General features: G+C 56.6%; 1 protein-coding gene across 1 annotated transcript; it reads right to left on the reverse strand.

The window, feature by feature from the left end:
- Nucleotides 1-989: 989 nt before the first annotated feature.
- On the reverse strand, nucleotides 990-16,202 carry LOC146890892 (complement C4-like). Its single transcript, XM_087898509.1, has 41 exons — nucleotides 16,045-16,202; nucleotides 15,757-15,949; nucleotides 15,149-15,350; nucleotides 14,888-14,958; nucleotides 14,703-14,791; nucleotides 14,458-14,540; nucleotides 14,250-14,346; nucleotides 13,505-13,610; nucleotides 13,254-13,386; nucleotides 12,626-12,741; nucleotides 12,361-12,537; nucleotides 12,050-12,235; nucleotides 11,735-11,920; nucleotides 11,125-11,283; nucleotides 10,759-10,885; nucleotides 10,294-10,368; nucleotides 9,876-10,070; nucleotides 9,682-9,793; nucleotides 9,522-9,592; nucleotides 9,142-9,281; nucleotides 8,809-9,018; nucleotides 8,243-8,294; nucleotides 8,070-8,159; nucleotides 7,743-7,952; nucleotides 7,510-7,585; nucleotides 7,250-7,406; nucleotides 7,040-7,156; nucleotides 6,777-6,948; nucleotides 6,303-6,535; nucleotides 6,062-6,229; nucleotides 5,451-5,510; nucleotides 4,026-4,119; nucleotides 3,396-3,579; nucleotides 3,198-3,288; nucleotides 3,007-3,081; nucleotides 2,327-2,429; nucleotides 2,107-2,196; nucleotides 1,936-2,034; nucleotides 1,718-1,801; nucleotides 1,338-1,470; nucleotides 990-1,199 (listed from the first exon to the last, which is right to left on the reverse strand). Exons 1-41 carry the CDS (start codon nucleotides 16,107-16,109, stop codon nucleotides 1,058-1,060), a joined length of 5,223 nt encoding a protein of 1,740 aa, XP_087754635.1. The 5' UTR covers nucleotides 16,110-16,202; the 3' UTR covers nucleotides 990-1,057.
- Nucleotides 16,203-16,768: the final 566 nt, after the last annotated feature.

Raw genomic sequence — 16,768 nt, forward strand, 5'->3', positions numbered from 1 at the left:
AGTCAAGGATCAGGAGTTCAAGGTCAGTGTTGGCTGTGTGAGATGTGTCTCCTAAAGTCAGAAAACATTCAGGTTCAGCTGGCAGAGCGCTCGCCTGGTGTGTATGAAGGCCTGGGTTCTGTTCCTAGCAATGGCAAAATCCTTGGTGTGATGATGTGTTAAAACCTCAGCATTCAAATGTGCAGACTTCATGGAAAGTTTGAGGCCAGCAAGGATATATGAGAACCTGTCTCAAAAACAAAACAAAACAAAAACAAAGCAGAGGAAATACTTCCATGTCACAACTGTACTTTCCTCACTGAGTTAAGCCCTGATGTGGCCTCTGCCAGGGCACAGGAACTAACTAGTCTCATTTCTGTCTCCCAGGGGACCTGGCACCTATCACTGGGCAGACAACGTCAGACAGGTCATGGTCCCTGTGGAATGATCCAATGACAGGTCCATCTGAGCCCAGAAGGTAGGATTCCATCTCACCCAAGATACCAAGAACGCCACCAAAGTTGGGAAGGAGAAGCGAGGCAGACAGGGTGGGGAGGGTTGGCGCCCGAGAGACGTGTTCCCCTTGAGTATCCCAGGAACAGCGCATCAACCTTGGGCCCAGATGATCACCCTCAGACCTGAATGTTGCACAACTCCAGAAAGCTTGCCTAACGCAATCTGACAATGAGGTCAACAGACTGCAACACAGTTCAGACAACAGACCTCACAACTGTAACAACACGGGACAGCGTGGAGTGTGTGGTCTAAAGATGAGAGGTGTCCCTAATGGGGCACTGACTGTGACTCCCAGCGATAGGGCACTTGAAGCACTGGCTATTAGACCCCAAGATGGACTGAATTCTAGAGAGGCCTCAAGGAGGGTTCAGGCACAGGCTTACGACCTGAGGATCCCCGAGACTCAGAGTCCACAATTATACAAACTAAGCAAGGACCACAAAACCTGGATGGGTGGAGGGCTGCCCCACCTACAGACAGACACACGAGGACACTTTGCTGTCAAAAGCTTTTATTTATGCCTAAGTCCTGGGCTGAGTTCAGGGGTCCAGAGTCCCGTGTCTCACACCTGGCACCCCTGGGTGCTGTACTCCCGGAGGAAGTCATGGAGCTGCGCACAGGCTGCCCGCTGGCGGGTGCTCCGGCACAGGCGTTCCGAGGGCATCTCCTCGATCCAGCTATTGGAGTCCAGCAAGTACTGAGGGCTGCAGAGGACACAGGGAGGCTCAGGACGGGCACAGGAGACACCTGGCTTTGGAGGGGAGAACTAGGTGCCTAGGATCTGTGCCCAAAGGAAGGTCACAGATATGGGGAGCAGGGGATGTCAGGGCCGGATGACTCACTCTCCCTTGAGGTCACTGGTGACCCCGTCCAGACCCATGATCAAGTATTCCTTGTTAGGCTCCAGGCGGAGGCGGCAAGAGGCCCGGACCAGGAAGTTGCGGGTCTGACCTACTGAAGCCTTGGCATCCTTGCCTGAGGAAATAAGACAGAAGACATCAGAGAAAGGAAGGCCAGGAGCCCTGGGCAGGGCTCAGTGGGGATCCTGCCATTTCACCCTCTCTGCTCCTGATGGAAGTCCATGTTCCCAGAGACCAGGAGATGGGGAGGTGAGAGGAAAGGGGTTCTCATTTGAATTATTCCCAATTTGGGGTTTTGCCAATTCTAAGAGGTCCCACACCCAGATCTCAGCCTGCCCCGTCCACCCGCCTCTCCTCCCTACTGAAATGCAGGACTTGGGTGATCTGGGTCTCAAAGAGGCGGAAGGCAGCTCTGCCATCTTCTCGGAGAACCTTAACCTGGAAGCCTGGGACAGGAAGGGAAAAGGGAAGGAAGTTGGGGTGACGCAAAGAGGCCACAGGTAGGCTTGGAGGAAAAGCAGGCAACCTGGGGAGCCCAAGGTGCTAGCCCCGAGCAGGATGGAGGCCGAGGGGCACTAACCGTACTCCACTCGGGGATAATAGCAGGCAAACTTCATCCTGTAGCCATCCTTGTCCTGCTCCCCTCGCTCCAGAGAGCGGCGCTGTTTAGGGCACTTCCCTGAGGGCAAGGGTCAGATGAGACCAGCTGGGCGCCCCCATTTCCAGCCCCTGCCCCCAGGCCTCATCTCACCCTCGGCACACTGGCAGACGTCTGCGGAGCACAAGGTGGACAGGAGCTTGCTCTTACTCGGTGCAGCATAAAACACAGAGCACTTGTGGTCTAGAGAAGAGCAGCAAGGAGTGAGGGCCTCTCCTCTCTGGGCATCTCAGGAGCCAGGGTCTTCCCACACCGTGGTGCCCTATGAGGGTCAGGCCCTGATCCTGCAGGCCAGGGTCTCCCAAGTGCTCACCGGGGCTGTAGTAGTCATACAGGACAGCGCTGGCCGGTTGCACCAGCCCCACGGCCACCTCCTGCAGGGCTCCAAAGCCCACACACTCCCGGGTGGTTGGGACCTGGCACCAGGACAGAAGGCTGCTCAGGGCCAGGCCACTGCCTGCCTTGCTTCTGCTTGGTCACCATGACCTTATCCCCAGCACCTGTCCTTCATGTTCTGTCATCTTCCTGACACTAGACACAAAAACTTGGTCCCCAAGGCCTCTGATGACTTCACTGCCACCGTGGTGACCTTGTCCCAGTCTTCAGTGCCCAAGGCCCTCTGCGGAGTCTCACAATAGGCACACATTCCCTGTGAGACCCTCCATGCGGGTTAGCTTCTCAACCCACGTTGCCTCACCTGGCAACTCTCCTTCCCCAGGAACGCAGGCCTGGGCAGCCTGGCTCCCGCACCAGTGTCCACGGTGGCCCCCGCCTCTCCCTGGCTCCCCATTAATCCTTGAAGGCTGATGACTGCCAAGCTGAACTCAAAGCCCCATCCTGGCATTGAGGTGTGGCAGGACAGGTGAGCTCTCCAAGGCTCTCTGCCTCCCGACCGCGTCCTCATCTCTCGCCCTCGCCAGCTGCCCACCTCCTCCGACCCTGACAATGCAGGATGGAGACCCAGCCGCTTCCTGTGTTTCTCTCCACACTCACCGAGTCAAAGTACAGCAGGACATGGGGCCCATCGGTCTCAAAGTGACTCACGTACCGGTCAGAGAGGGACGTCAGCTGCAGGGGAGGGGACAGTCACAGGGCATGGCAGTTGATGGGGCTCAGCACCTGGGGTGCTACAGAGATGGAGTAGGGCTCCTGGGGACAGAGGGTGACTGTGGAGGCTGACCTACCTTCTCCAGGTCGGCCCTCAGGGCTTGGAATCCACTCAGGAGGGTGATGTCTGCGATCGCCATGCCAGACAACCCCACCTGGCCCTTGCGCCTACAGGGAGGAGGGGCGGGCTGTACAGGCTCCACCTGAACCACACACTGGGCACGCCACTGCCCCCGGCTCCCCCACCGCATATGCAAGAAGTGGGCAGCACCCACCAGATGCACACGGTGTACTGCACTCTGGACTCCTGTTCCTCTGCCACCTTGGGAGCCTCCCTTCTGCGGCGGCTCCTTCGACCCTCAAACAGCTGCAGGGGCGTCACAGGCTGAGAGTGGGCACTCGGGTCATCCGCAGCTGGCATCTCATACTCGTAGTCTTCATAGTCCTCGTAGGCTTCCCCTGTGCAGGGTCGTGGGGAGGGGTCTCAGCCCGTGTCAGCCCTGCAGGGCTCAGGACCCCTGACCCACACTAATGGGTTTATTCCACACAGCCTGTGCCTGCCCTGCAGGGCTCAGGACCCCTGACCCACACTCACGGGTGTATTCCACACAGCCTGTGACTGCCCTGCAGGGCTCAAGACCCTTGACTCACACTCACGGGTGTATTCCACACAGCCTGTGACTGCCCTGCAGGGCTCAGGACCACTGACCCACACTCACGGGTGTATTCCACACAGCCTGTGCCTGCCCTGCAGGGCTCAGGACCCCTGACCCACACTCACGGGTGTATTCCACACAGCCCGTGTCAGCCCTGCAGGGCTCAGGACACCTGACCCACACTCACGGGTGTATTCCACACAGCCTGTGACTGCCCTGCAGGGCTCAGGACCCCTGACCCACACTCACGGGTGTATTCCACATAGCCTGTGACTGTCACTTCCATCTGCAGGTCCTGACAAGTCGTGTTCTTCAGGTTCAGGACATTGTAGGTACGGAGGACCTGGCTCAGTCAGAAGGGGACGAGAACACAGGACACACACGGAACAGACTTAGAGAGTTTCCTGGGCAGAGGGACCTCAGATCAGCTAATATCTTCCATTCCCCAAGCCAACCCCAGATCTCCCGTCCCCTACCCAATCCCAGTGAAGAACCGAACTGAGGCCCTGGTCAAGATGTCAGGGCAGTGAGAAAGCCACCCTGGCCTAGTCTGCACAAGGGGGCAGAGGCCACATCAGGATGCCCTGCAGTGGTTCCTCCACGTCCCTTGTAAACACCACAGGACAGAATGCAGAGGAGACTGTAGGGATGACAGTGGGCAGAGCCCAGCTGTGTAAGGGGAGGGCTGGAAGGCAAATCGGGTATGTTTTTAAAAGCGTCTAATGTGGGCTAAGAAATAAGTCTGAATTTTCCCGATTTATATCTGCCTAAGTTTGCATCCTACAAGGATGGAGGAGGTAACAGGTCTCAGGCCTGAGCCACCTCACGCAGGACCTCAGAGCAGTAAAGAAAAGGACAGGTCCTGTGCTATCTGGCCTGAGAGATAGTTCAGAGGTTAAGAGCACTGGCTGTTCTTCCAGAGGTCCTGAGTTCAATTCCCAGCAACCACATGGTGGCTCATAACCATCTGTAATGAGATATGGTTCCCTCTTCTGGCATGCAGACATAATGCAGGCAGAACACTATACACATAATAATAAAATAAATCTTTAAAAAGAAAACAAAAAAAGGGTTTGTTTCTTTCTTCTTGGGTCACAATTTTGAACAATGATGACCCACATGCTGGAATAAAGGTTCTGTCTTTCATACTATTTGAGACTGGGATCTTCCTTTGCAATATCAGACCCTACACAAGCTGGCCTCAAATTCATTATCGAGCAGAGGGGACCTTGAGCTACTGGTCCTCCTGACTCTGCCCCACAACCTCGGGACCGTCAGGCGTATCCCCTCACTCTGGGAAGTGGCACAATTTCGCGAGCTGCCAGTCTAACTGCTGTGCTGGGCAGGGACCAGAGGGGCAGCTTGAGAGCACAGCAAGGGCCACCGGGGCCAGTGGGGGGAGGCTGCTGAGAGCTCTAGCGGGACACTGAGCCTCAGGAAATAAAGGGTCCCAGCAGCAGATGAGACAAACGGGAAGGAAAGGGACATGGGACCTGGGTCTGGATGCTGTGGACAAGGGACAGGAGAGCCAGGATGTGCGGATGAAGGAAACAGCAGAGATCCAGAAACAGGGACCAGAGCCAAGAGGAAGGCTCAGGGAAGGACAGCAGTCAGCATGGAAGCTCGCCCACAAGGTCTCCCTAAGGCCCAGGCCCGCTGCCCTGCTGGCCTCACCTTCAAGGTGCCTTTGCTGTTCCCTCCGACCTCCACGGTGATCTTGCTGCCCAGGGAGAACTTCCAGGAGGAAGAGGAAAGCAGGTCAGAGGGCACAGGACGGGTCCCTCAAAGCAGTGCATCCCATCCCTGCCCAGAAGGCTCATTCAAGCTGAAGCAGCTCTCCCCAGTCGCCAGGGCAGTGGTTCTCAACCTGTGGGGCCTGACCCTTAGGGGCTGAACAACCCTTTCCCAGGGATCACCTCAGACTGTCAGGAACCATAGATATTCACACTAGGATTGACAGCACTAGCAAAATTAGTTATGAAGTAGCAATGATAACATACGGTTTCATATGGTTGGAGGTCACGGCATAAGGAACCATATTAAAGGACCACAGCGTAAGGAAGGTGGAGGACCACTGTCCTGGACCCTAGTGTGGACTCTGCACAGACGTTGTTTTAAGGGTGAGGGAAGATCCCTGAGGTTTGATCACACGGCCAGAAGAAAAGTCAGTCTTCCCACAACACCATCATAGAGAGCTGGACCCTCATGACCACACATGGCGGTGGACCACACTTCTGACCTAGCACAAACCCCCATGGCACCCCATCAGGGAGGGTGTGGGTCACCTTCAGCTCTTCCTCCAGGCCCTTGACTTGGTGGTTGTTCAGTTGCAGTACATGAGACTTGAACCCATTGCGGCCCAGGGAACTGAGAGTCACATTGAGGACCCTCTCCTCTGCGGTGTGGGAAGCGATCCAGTATGCAGAAAGGGCGTCCAGAGAGACCACTGTGTCCTAATAAGATTAGGCTAGGAGTCAGGCGCTTGATCTCGAGACCACCTACCCAGAGCCCTGTGGCTGCCCCTACCTGGGTACTGCGGAATCCCCCTGCGAAGCTGCCCTGGTGGGTGAGCCAGGACGCAGCCTTGTCGGCCATTTCTCCCTTGCCCTCCCTCAGCAGCAGATGTAAGAGGCCATAGGCTGTGGTCTCGATCCACAGGGCTGGGGCCCGGGGCACAGGTTCCGATGGGCTACGAGGAGCCGGGGTGGAGAAGACAACATCGTTCTGAGAGCCAGGGATGAAGCCCCAGTAGAGCTTTCCTGAAAGAAGGGAAGGGGAGGGAAGGGGAGGGGAGGGGAGGGGAGGGCAGGGGAGGGGAGGGAAGAGAAAGATATATTGAACAGGGAAACCACAGTTGGAGCTGAGCCACCCAGCTCTCTCGCACCCCCTGATGGTCGCCCATGTTCCAGGGTTCAACCCTGAAAGGTTGTCTTTTCAGCCTGTCTCTGCAGGGCAATCCCAAGGGTCCCAGGCATTCTGCCAAGCAGCCCTTGCCCTCACCATCCGTTTCCTCAGCCATGGCCATCAGGCTGTTGTGGGCAACATTCCTCAGGTCCTCGGAGGCCTTGGTCAGTGTCAGGGCATAGGCTGTGATGGCAGCTGCGTGGGCGCCCAGGAGCCCAGCACTTGCCTTCTGCCCCAAGAACTCATTTGCCTTGGAGATGGAGGCTTCCTAGAAGAAAGCAGAGACCTGAGCCTGTGTGCCCGGCTCCCAGAGAGAGGACAGCTGGGACCGTGAAGGGACAGCGTGTCGGCTTCCTTACCACTCTGTCCTTCAGCTGCTGGGCACTCCCGTCCTGGAAGACTGCCAGCCCGTGGTGAAGGGCAATGACCACGAAGGCGGTGAGGGCCACATTCTCATCGTGCCCCACCAAGCCACCCTGGTAAGGAGAGAACGAGGGTGTCAGGCCAGAGTGGTGAGGGACCCAGACAGTCTTACTGTTGACATCCCAAGGACTCTTGCATGCTCACACCTGCATGCCTCTGTCCATGACTGGACATGGGTCGTGGAATGAGCCATCACCCAGCTGCTGGGACAACAGCCAAGCAGCCGTCTCCTGCAGCTTCTCTGGGGCGTCGCCCACCTGCTCCTGCGCCAAACTCAGGATCTTCAGCACAAAGGCCGTGAGCCTAGAGGAAGGAAGGGATGGCTGGAGACAAGGCTAGACCCTCTGGAGACCTGGTTTGTGGTCTCTTGCTCTCCTGAGGCCCTGAACACACGGCCCAGCCTCACCAGGTGCTGCTGTCCCTGTGCAACCAAGCCCCAAAGGAGCCATCTTTCTTCCGGAACTGCTGGATGCGCATGTGCCCTGGAAGGGAGAGCTGGCTGAGAGGTGATGTGCCCACTCTCCCGCCGTCTGTGCCCAGGCTGTGCACCCAGCGACGACCCCCAGCTTTGTCACTAGGCTCCAAGCTGCCCATCATGCCCTCCCTGGCTCTGACTCCTCCCTTTATTGAACCCAGAACCTTTCTGGATGAGATCCACAGCACGGTCCTTGGTCTCAGGGGGCAGTTTGCTCCACTGCTCTGTCTTGTCCAGGTACTGGGAAGCAGCCAGAGTAGGGGCCAAAAGGGTCATGGTTTGTTCTGCACAGCCCTGGGGAAGTTTCAGGAGGGAAGCCACGCCTCCCGGGGACAAGGCCCCTTCAGAGCCCAAAGTGTCCAAGGGTTCAGAGGCTGTGAAGGAGGAGAAGGTGAGGATGAGACTGTGGGGACCCAGCCTCACAGGGCAACACAGCACCCTATGGGCTTCAGGCACACGCAAGTGCTCATGGGAAAGGACCAGGCTCTGACCTGTAACCCTGACGAAGCTGCTGAAATCCCCATCGGGGATGATGTTGGGATCAGAGCTGCCGGGAATTTCCAAAGTCCGGGCTCGGTTATCTAGGGAGATGAATGGAGCTGGCGGTCAGCCCTGTACCCCTTAACTGCCCAAGGAACTGGCAGCTGGGGTAGGAGGCACTCACCCAGGGGGTTGAGTTCATAGACCATCTCTTCTCTGTGGATGGCCCCTTCATTCTGTCTCAGTCAAAAAATGGAGGCAGGGATCAGCCAGGAGTACACGAGCCCCTCCTGGGGCAGACACCCTGGGACTTGGGAATTGTAAACTTTGTGGACTGGAACGCTAGTCTACCTGGCTCACAGGGCTACCATGCAGACTCCTAGGGTTAACTCCCAGCACCGCAAACAGTAAATGACATAGAGGAGAAAACTAGGGAAACAGCTGCTGTGACAGGGCCTGCCTGCGATCCCAGCAATTTGGAAGGCAAAGGCTGAGGATTACTGTAAGTTCAAGGCCAGCTTGGGCTAGGCATCATATCTAGAATGAGCCTGAGGCTACCCTGGGCTACATACCGAGTCTCTGTCTGAAGATAAGTAAATATATAAATCATTTCCGAGACAGAGCTGAGTCACAATCGTAGTGGCGGGTAAACGATGCACTAGGTTTGGGCACTGAGCTCTGGTCGGGCCAGCAGAATGCTAAAGAATACAGCTGGAAGCGCAGGGACCTAGATTAGGGGCAGTCACTTACTTCGATTTGCAGAATCTTAGAGACAGCATCTCCCACGAAATCCTCAATAGACCCTCGAGCCACCACTTTCAGGGACACAGAGGCAGCAGCCGTGGGTACCACAGAGAAGGCCACAGGCCGGGCAGAGCCTGCGGGCACCGACACCTGCTGAGCCAGCCCTCTACCACCAGCCATGCACATTCCTTCAACTGGGGACACATGGACACTCACCTGAGGACAGGAAAACAGGGATGGCCAGAGTCCTAATCCAGTCAAGACCGCCACCTGCCCCTGTCCCTGGCAGCACCCGCCCTTCCCTCCGGCCCTGAGTGCACAGGCTCCCATGGGTCTCACAGTCAGGTCTCTATTCTGATAGTTGTAGAGAACGGGCCGCAACTCGAACTGCTCAAAGCGGCGGACAGAGGTGGGCAGGCGCAGATGCAGGTGGAATTCTTGGAACACGCGGACACGGGTCGGTGTGGCTACACACAGGCCTGTGGATGGGGATAGGAGGCAGGGCAGAGATGGAGGGACATGAGGACCTCAGGGCACAGGAAGGAAGGGTCTGGCAATGACTCTGCTCTGCCCTCAGCTTTGACTGATCTCAGGCTGGATGCACACCAGTGGAGATCTTCCCAGGTCCATGGGCTCCACCCCATGCTGGGGGCAGAGCGCAAAGCAGAGTCAAGGGGAAGGGAAGAGAGCAGCCTGAGGTGTGGGCAGGGTTACCTCACCTTTGCTTTTGGACAGGCTCACGCCATGAATCTCCCATGTGGTCAGAGAATCAGGGAGGAACAGTGTTAGCCTGTAGTGGAAATTCAGAGAAGCCATGTCACCGCACGGAACTGTCCCCAGAACCAGCCCAGAGGCCTCATCAGCATCCCAGGCCCTCACAGTTTGGAGCGGTCCACAGGCTCCACTCTCCAGAGCCAGTTCTCCGGGAAGTAGCTGCGCACAAGGACGTCATCTTCATCGATCAGCTCTTCTTCCTGCAGCACTTCCTGGGCTGGGGGAGGGGCACAGGAGTGAGGGGAGGTTTGGCCCTCTCAGGCACCACTACTGTTCCCCAGCTTCACCTGGCTGCTCACCTCGGGCAAAGCCCACCTGGCTTCTGGTTTGGTTCTTGCGCAGGACCTCAGCAAACAGGCAACAGGACAAGAAGGGCTCCCGGCAGCTGGCCTGCCGCACCCGGGCTGCCCGCTGCTCACAGGTGCGCGCCATGGGCAACCGTGTCAGCCCGTCCTGGCAGCAGCGCCTGGCCTCTGGGGAAGCATACTGGCCCACTGGAGGCCAGGAGAGGCTGGGCAGGTGCGAAGGGCCTGAACCTCGGCCCCACCGTCCCCTGGAGACACCAGCATGTGCCCAGAGAACCGTCAGGAGGCCGAAGGACTGTCCCATCCAGCCTCCACCTGCAACCCTTGGCTTCCCAGCCCTCAATGCCACAGCTGGCTGAGGGGCTGCAGAGGACAGAGAGGCAGACCCCACCCTGAGGCTCCCACAACTCACACTTCTCACTGACAGCCTTCTGGAAGTCCACGCTTCTCTTTTGCCGCCTTTTCTTCTCCTTGGGACAGCTCAGGCCTGGCAGAGAGCAAGAGGGCAGCAGCCAAGCAGTGAGGAGCTCGGCCACCCTCCTTCCCTGTCCGTGGCCAGGCCTTTTCACCCATGAATCCTGCACTCAGCCTCCCTCCCTCGGCTGCTCCCACTGCTCCATTCTTTTTGGGTTTTTTTAGTCATAGTAACTTTGTATTTCTGTTTTCATTCCCTCTCTTTTTGTTTTAGCCTTTTGAGACAGGGTTTCTCTGTGTAGCCCTGGCTGTCCTGGACTCACTCTGTAGACCAGGCTGGCCGTGGACTCAGAGAGAGAGAGATTCGCCTTCCTCTGCCTCCCGGCTGCTGAGATCCCTTGCCCCTATCCTACACCACCCCAGCCTTTCCTCCCTTGTCTGGTTCCCCTGGCTCCATTCTTACCCTCCCTGACTTGACTTAGTTGATCTCCATCAGAAAAGGCCAGACCAGCAGCCTGGAACACCTCAAGGGCATTGTCCCCACCTCCAGGACCACAGCCAAGGTTGTAGCTGTTCATTACTTCGAAGACCTGGCACGGTAAGGAAGAGATGCTGGGAGACAGGAGTGGCTGAGCGGCACGGCCTGCCACTCCGCTGTGGGTATTAGGGCAGGGTTTAAAGAGAGTTGAGCCATGTGGAGTTGGAACTGGAGGCCAAGGTAAGAGAGGAAGGGGCCAGGATCCAGGCTCCAAGGCAGGGCTGAGAGGGGCCTGAGGGGTCTGAGTGACTGGAGCTTAGGCTCAGAGGAAATGGAGAGGGCTTGACAAACCTTGCCCATGTCGAGGGGTTTGTGAGTCTTGCCACCCACAGCATACAGAGCCGTGTCCACGGCGCCCAGGGCCACCAGGGCCTGCGGGTCTGTCTTAATCTGCAGCTTCATGCTGTCCCCATTGCGATACTCCTTGGCACCATCCACGTTCAGTTCCAGCTGGCCGAAATAGGAAGTAAAGGGCAGTCAGCAGGGCAGAGTGGGCTAGGGACGTGGTCCAGAGGCTAAAAGACTGTGCCATTCAGTCATGAGGACCACAATCTGAAACTCCTGTATCTCCGGCCTAGAAAGGGGGATAAAGGGGATTCCCAGAGCCCAGCGGTTAGCAAGACTAGGCTTCTCAGTGAGCGCCGGGAGACACCAAGGGAAGCTATCTCCATGAATAAGGCAGAAGAGCAATCCAAAATGACTCCCACCTCTCCACAAGCACATGCAAACGTGTACATGCGTGCTCATGCAATATACGAGATACACACACACACACACGAACCTACCTCACTAACACACACACACACACACACACACACACACACACACACACACCCTGAGAGAGAGAGACAGAGAGACAGAGAGAGAAAGAGAGAGACACGGTCTCTCCAGCCCCAGCCACCTTGCCCTCACAGTCCCCAGGCTGCACATGGATGAGCAGGGAGTTGGCCACTGGGAGTCCTTGGTGGTAGAAGTAGGCCACAAAGTAGAAGGAAGGGGCCAGGCGATGGTCCACCAGCACGGAGACGGAGGTCAGGGTCGTCCTGGGCTCTCGGTTCATCAACACGATCTGGCCCCGGGAGAGGATCTGAGCCAAGGAGGAGCAGTGAGTGGTGTCCTGCTTGGTGTAGACCCTACTCCTGTCCTGAACCTGTGCCCAGGCCTGCAGAGGCCTTTGCCCTACAGCCAACACTCCTATACCCTGAGTCCCACACACCATGTAGTAGTAATGAGTGAAGGTAGGCCCCTGGATGCCCACAGTTCGCAGGTTCAGGAATAAGGTGTCTCCCACACGAGGGGGTCGAAGGTCCTGGGGCTCAATGGACAGAAAGCCAGAGCTTCCTGGAGGCGGGCCTTTCACCGTGAGCCTGGCTAGGGCAGGATAGACGGAGCCCGCAGACACCTGGAGAGAAGGGCAGGGAAAGCCAGGGTCTATGCCAAGGACCCAGATAAGCCACCACTCCACCTGGACTGGATCAGAAGCCTTCCTTTCCCTCATGCCAGCCCCAGGGCTCAGAGAAGCGCTACCAAGAGCTGCAGGTCAGTGGTGCCCGGTGGGACATGGATGGGAAGGCTGACTTGGCCGATCCTGTTGGTGTTCTGCTCTAAGTCGAGGACTCTTGAGCCAGAGCCAGAGGACAACGTGGCAGAAACTTTGACAGGAACGTCAGAGGCTGTGGAGCCTGACATCTCTCGGACCACGGCCTGGAGGGACATGGGTGAGAAAAAGGCCATCCTCAGGACTGTGCGGCCCACGCGTGTGCCCCTCCGCTCCCGCCCTTCAGAGAAGAACCTGCAGCATGAAGTGGGCTCCAGGCACAAGGTGCTGCTTGGTGTTGCTGAGGTCCAAGGAGAAGGCAGATGACACAAAGCGCCAGGATGTGAGCTCCGCCTCCTCCATCTCCCCCCCTGTGAGGCAGAGAGGGGGCAGAGAGGTGGAGGAAGGAACCCAGGAAAGAGAGACAGTAGTCAGGAGACGGCCCAAGCATCCTTCCCTCCCCACAAGTGTGTAACATGTCTGTCGGGTGCATGAGTGGACAGATGGATGGTACAAGACAACTGAGAACAGACAGGCCCAGAGAGAGGCAGTCTCGGGGTCGTTCTTGGCTGTGTGTCTGAGATGAGCAGGTAGACATCAGGGTTGTACTGAGGATGAGGAGCTGAACTAATGGTGTAACTGGCATATTATTTTATATTATTTATTTATTTAGGTTTTTGAATCAGGGTTTCTCTGTATAACCCTGGATGTCCTGCCACTCCCTCTGTAGACCAGGCTGGCCTGGAACTCAGAGCTCCACCTGCCCCTCTCTTCCTCCCAAGTGCTGGTGTTAAAGGCCCGCACCACCACGGCGGCTGGGCTGCATTGACAGTATCAATGTGTCCTCTGTGTCTTCGGGTGGCAGCAGAAGAAAGCCACCCACCTGGAGTCTCAATGACGGCAGCCGCGGCATAGAGGCGCAGCCCCTCCAGGTCTCCAGTCCCAACACTGACTTTATCCAGGGCAGCCTGGAACTGGTCCTTTGAGACGGAAACTTGACTCTGGCCTTCCACCAACTAAACAAAGACAACAGCGTGTAAGTGAAGATCCCCTCTTCTGTTCAGCGCCCTCCTCACCACCCCCTACCTTGGTCTGGGTCTCCAGGTTCAGTGCCCTCCTTTAACAGGCCCCTACCTTAGTCTGGGTCTCCAGGCCCCGAAGGAAAGTCCTCTTCCCATCCTCATCCATGAGTGCAAAGCGCGTGTATGCCACACCCTGCACGGGCTTCCCGTAGATATACCTGTTGCCACGGGAGATTGGAAGAGAGCTGAGAGCTGGGGAAATACCCTAGCAGGCCAGGTGATTACCACGCCAGCACCAAGACCTGAGTTCAACACCCATAATCCATGTAAAAATGCCAGGTGTGGCAGCATCTGCTTGTAATTCCAGCAGTAGGAGGGTGGAGGCAGGGAGATTTGGGGCTGCCTGGCCAGCCAGCCTTGCCCTTTATGTAAATTCCCTATCAATAAGAGACTGTGTCTCGAAGGAGATGAACAAAGTTCCTAACAATGCCCCGAGGTTGTCCCCTGACCTCCTCATACATGTACAAACACACACACACCCCTGCACTCATAGACACACACATGCACATCTTTAATCCCAGCACTCAAGAGACAGAGGCAGATGTGAGTTCAAGGCCAGCCTGGTCTATTAGGTGGGTATGCAGGGAGTTAAGATAAAGTCTCAATAACAAAAGTAAAGAAGAAGAGAAAGGAAGAAAAGAAAGAAGGAAGCAAAGAAGGGAGAGAGGGAGAGAGGGAGGGAGAGAGGAAGGGAGAGAGGGAGAGGAAGAAAGGAAGGAAGGAAGCAGAACCAAGACTGACGGAGGCTGGGTTCTGCAGGGCGATTCCTGGGTGTGGGACAAGAGGGTGGCGGTCACCTGGCCTGGATGTCTAACTGTATTTCATCCATGTAGCCGGGCACTGACAGGATATATGGCTTCTGTGGGGTGATCTTCACTTCAAAGTTGGGAAGAACTGAAGGAGGGTAAAGAGATGAGTGGCCAGGTACTAGACAAAGGGTCCTCCACAGCTCCCTCCCCGAGGACTGCCCGGCCTCACCCCGCCCCCCCACACTTCAGCACTTACTGTATTTCTTCACCTCAAAGCGGGCACTGCTATTGGACTGCAGGCTGTCTGAGAACCTCGCTGAGATTGTCCAGGTCCCCGGCCTGACAATGGAAAAGGGAAAGACTTCAGCTACCCACAGACAGCCCATGGCCTGCGTCCTCCAGAAGAGGCATGGGGGGGCACAGGGTCAGAGCATCTGGAAAGTGATCCTGTGTGTCAGAGGGACGTGTCGATAGAGGGTGGCCCGAGGTGGAGGAGCTCACTCTGAGATGTCTGGGATCACGAAGTCATCCTGGTAGATGGATGTAGGAGCAAACACCTCCTTCTTCCGTACACGGAGGCCATTAGAGTTCTGCGGGGAGGGGGGCAGGCGGGGAGAGGTCGGTGTGGTCAGGTTGGAGATCACATCAGTGCACAGGGTCAGGAAGGTCAGAGGTCAGGCACTCACCTCCACCATGACTGTGAGGGTGTCAGTGGATGGGCGCATCTTGTGATCCAATGCAAAAACCCGGTAACGAACTAAGAGTGGAGGATGAGAGGTAAGGGCCCCTGCACAGAGAGACAGGGGACCCCAGGAGACGCTGGGGACTAAACCACTAAGCAGTCCTCTGGGGTGGTGCCGGCTGTGGGTCACCTCACACAGAGGACACCAAGCACAGGCTCTGAGCACTCTGGGAGAGAAAAGCAGAGGCCGAGGCAGGAGGCTCACCCCGCTGGCCAGGGTTATAAACAGGCTGGTCAGTCTGCACGAAGATGTGCCCGCGGCGAGAAGAGAACAGTAGGTTGACACCCTGTGTGTCTGTGGCTTTGGACAGGGAGCTCTTTAGCCATGAAGACTGAGCAATCAGCTGGACATGGGGAGCTCTGCGTAGGTCAAAGAGGCCGCAGTTGCTCACATCAGGCAGTGGGACCTGTCAGGAGTGGGAGAGACTGTCCAAGATCAAAGGGACACAGAGCCCAAGACAGGGACACTAAGACCAGTGGGCTTGGAAGAGAGGAGGGAGGACGTCAGCGAGGAAGATGGGGCAGCCATAATGGCGTGTGGCAGTAACCCCAACACTCGGGCGGCCAGAGGAGGCCTGCTGAGTGAACACTCGCAATCCTGGCTATACTGGAAACCCCGTTTCAAATACAAAAATAAACATAAAAGGCAACAGAAGAACCTGGTAGATCACAGCACTCGGGAGGCTGAGGCAGGACTGCTGTGAGTTCAAAGCCAGGCTGTTAACACAGCAAGCTCCTGTCTGTGACTAAGCAAACAGGCAAAGGGTACAACAGGGAGACCTAAGAAACAGCAGGGGTGTGGGCACTGGTTACCTCGAGGCTGAGAAGCACAAAACCATTTCCTGAACTGAGCACAAAGTCCTCCTTTGGGGTGCAGATGCGACCATTTTGGTTTCTCAGGAACACTGATCCTTTTACTTGCTGTCCTGGAGGGGCATCCTGGAGCTGCAGGCCCACTGACAGAGGGACCCCCAAATTAACCACGGAAGGGGAGAAGAGGAGCAACCTGGGAGAACAGTAGAGGTACTTCAGACCTGGCCTAAGCCCACCACCCCACTCCCCTCACCCGCCCCCCACAAACCCAGTGTCTGTCCCCAGGACCTGGGCTTCTGCAGAGACAAGGCAACGATGCTCAACACCCAGAGCAGTCCCCACAGGAGCCGCATGGCTGCAGGGTCCAGGGAGGTCAGACCTGTCTGGCCAGAGGTCTGCTCCCTTCTGGGCAAACTAGGCTTGGGGCAGTTTGACTCTGGACCTTGCTCCTCCTCTTGCCCAGATGAGCCGGGAAACCACGTGATGGCCAAGAAACGCAACTGGCCCTAGGCCCAGTGCTGGGGAAGCAGCCCAAACATCAGGGTCTCTGAAGAAATCTTGGCCCCAAAATGAATTTTTTGCTTGTTATTCCCAGTACCAGACACCGCCCTTAACTGTGTTCATGCACATGTATTAGCCCATGTGTGAGTTTGCACAGTTCCAACATGGCTCACAGACAGGACCATTGTAGTTCCCAACAAATCAGGAACAGCTTCAGAGACCCCTGCCTCATATATTCAGGACCACAGCGAGGTCAACAGGGTACAACACAGTCCAAGCCAACAGACTTCACAACTCCAAATACACGGGACAGCGTAGAGTGTGTGGTCTCTAAAGATGAGAGGTGTCCCTAAAAGGGCACCACTGACTGCGACTCCCAGATATAGGGCACTTGAAGCACTGGCTATTGGACCCCAAGATGGACTGAATTCTAGAGAGGCCTCAAGGAGGGTTCAGGCACAGGCTTACGACCTGAGGATCCCCGAGACTCAGAGTCCACAATTATACAAAC

This window comes from Myodes glareolus, chromosome 18 (genome assembly GCF_982192425.1).
Source record: "Myodes glareolus chromosome 18, mMyoGla1.1, whole genome shotgun sequence".
Classification (NCBI taxonomy): Eukaryota; Metazoa; Chordata; class Mammalia; order Rodentia; family Cricetidae; genus Myodes; species Myodes glareolus.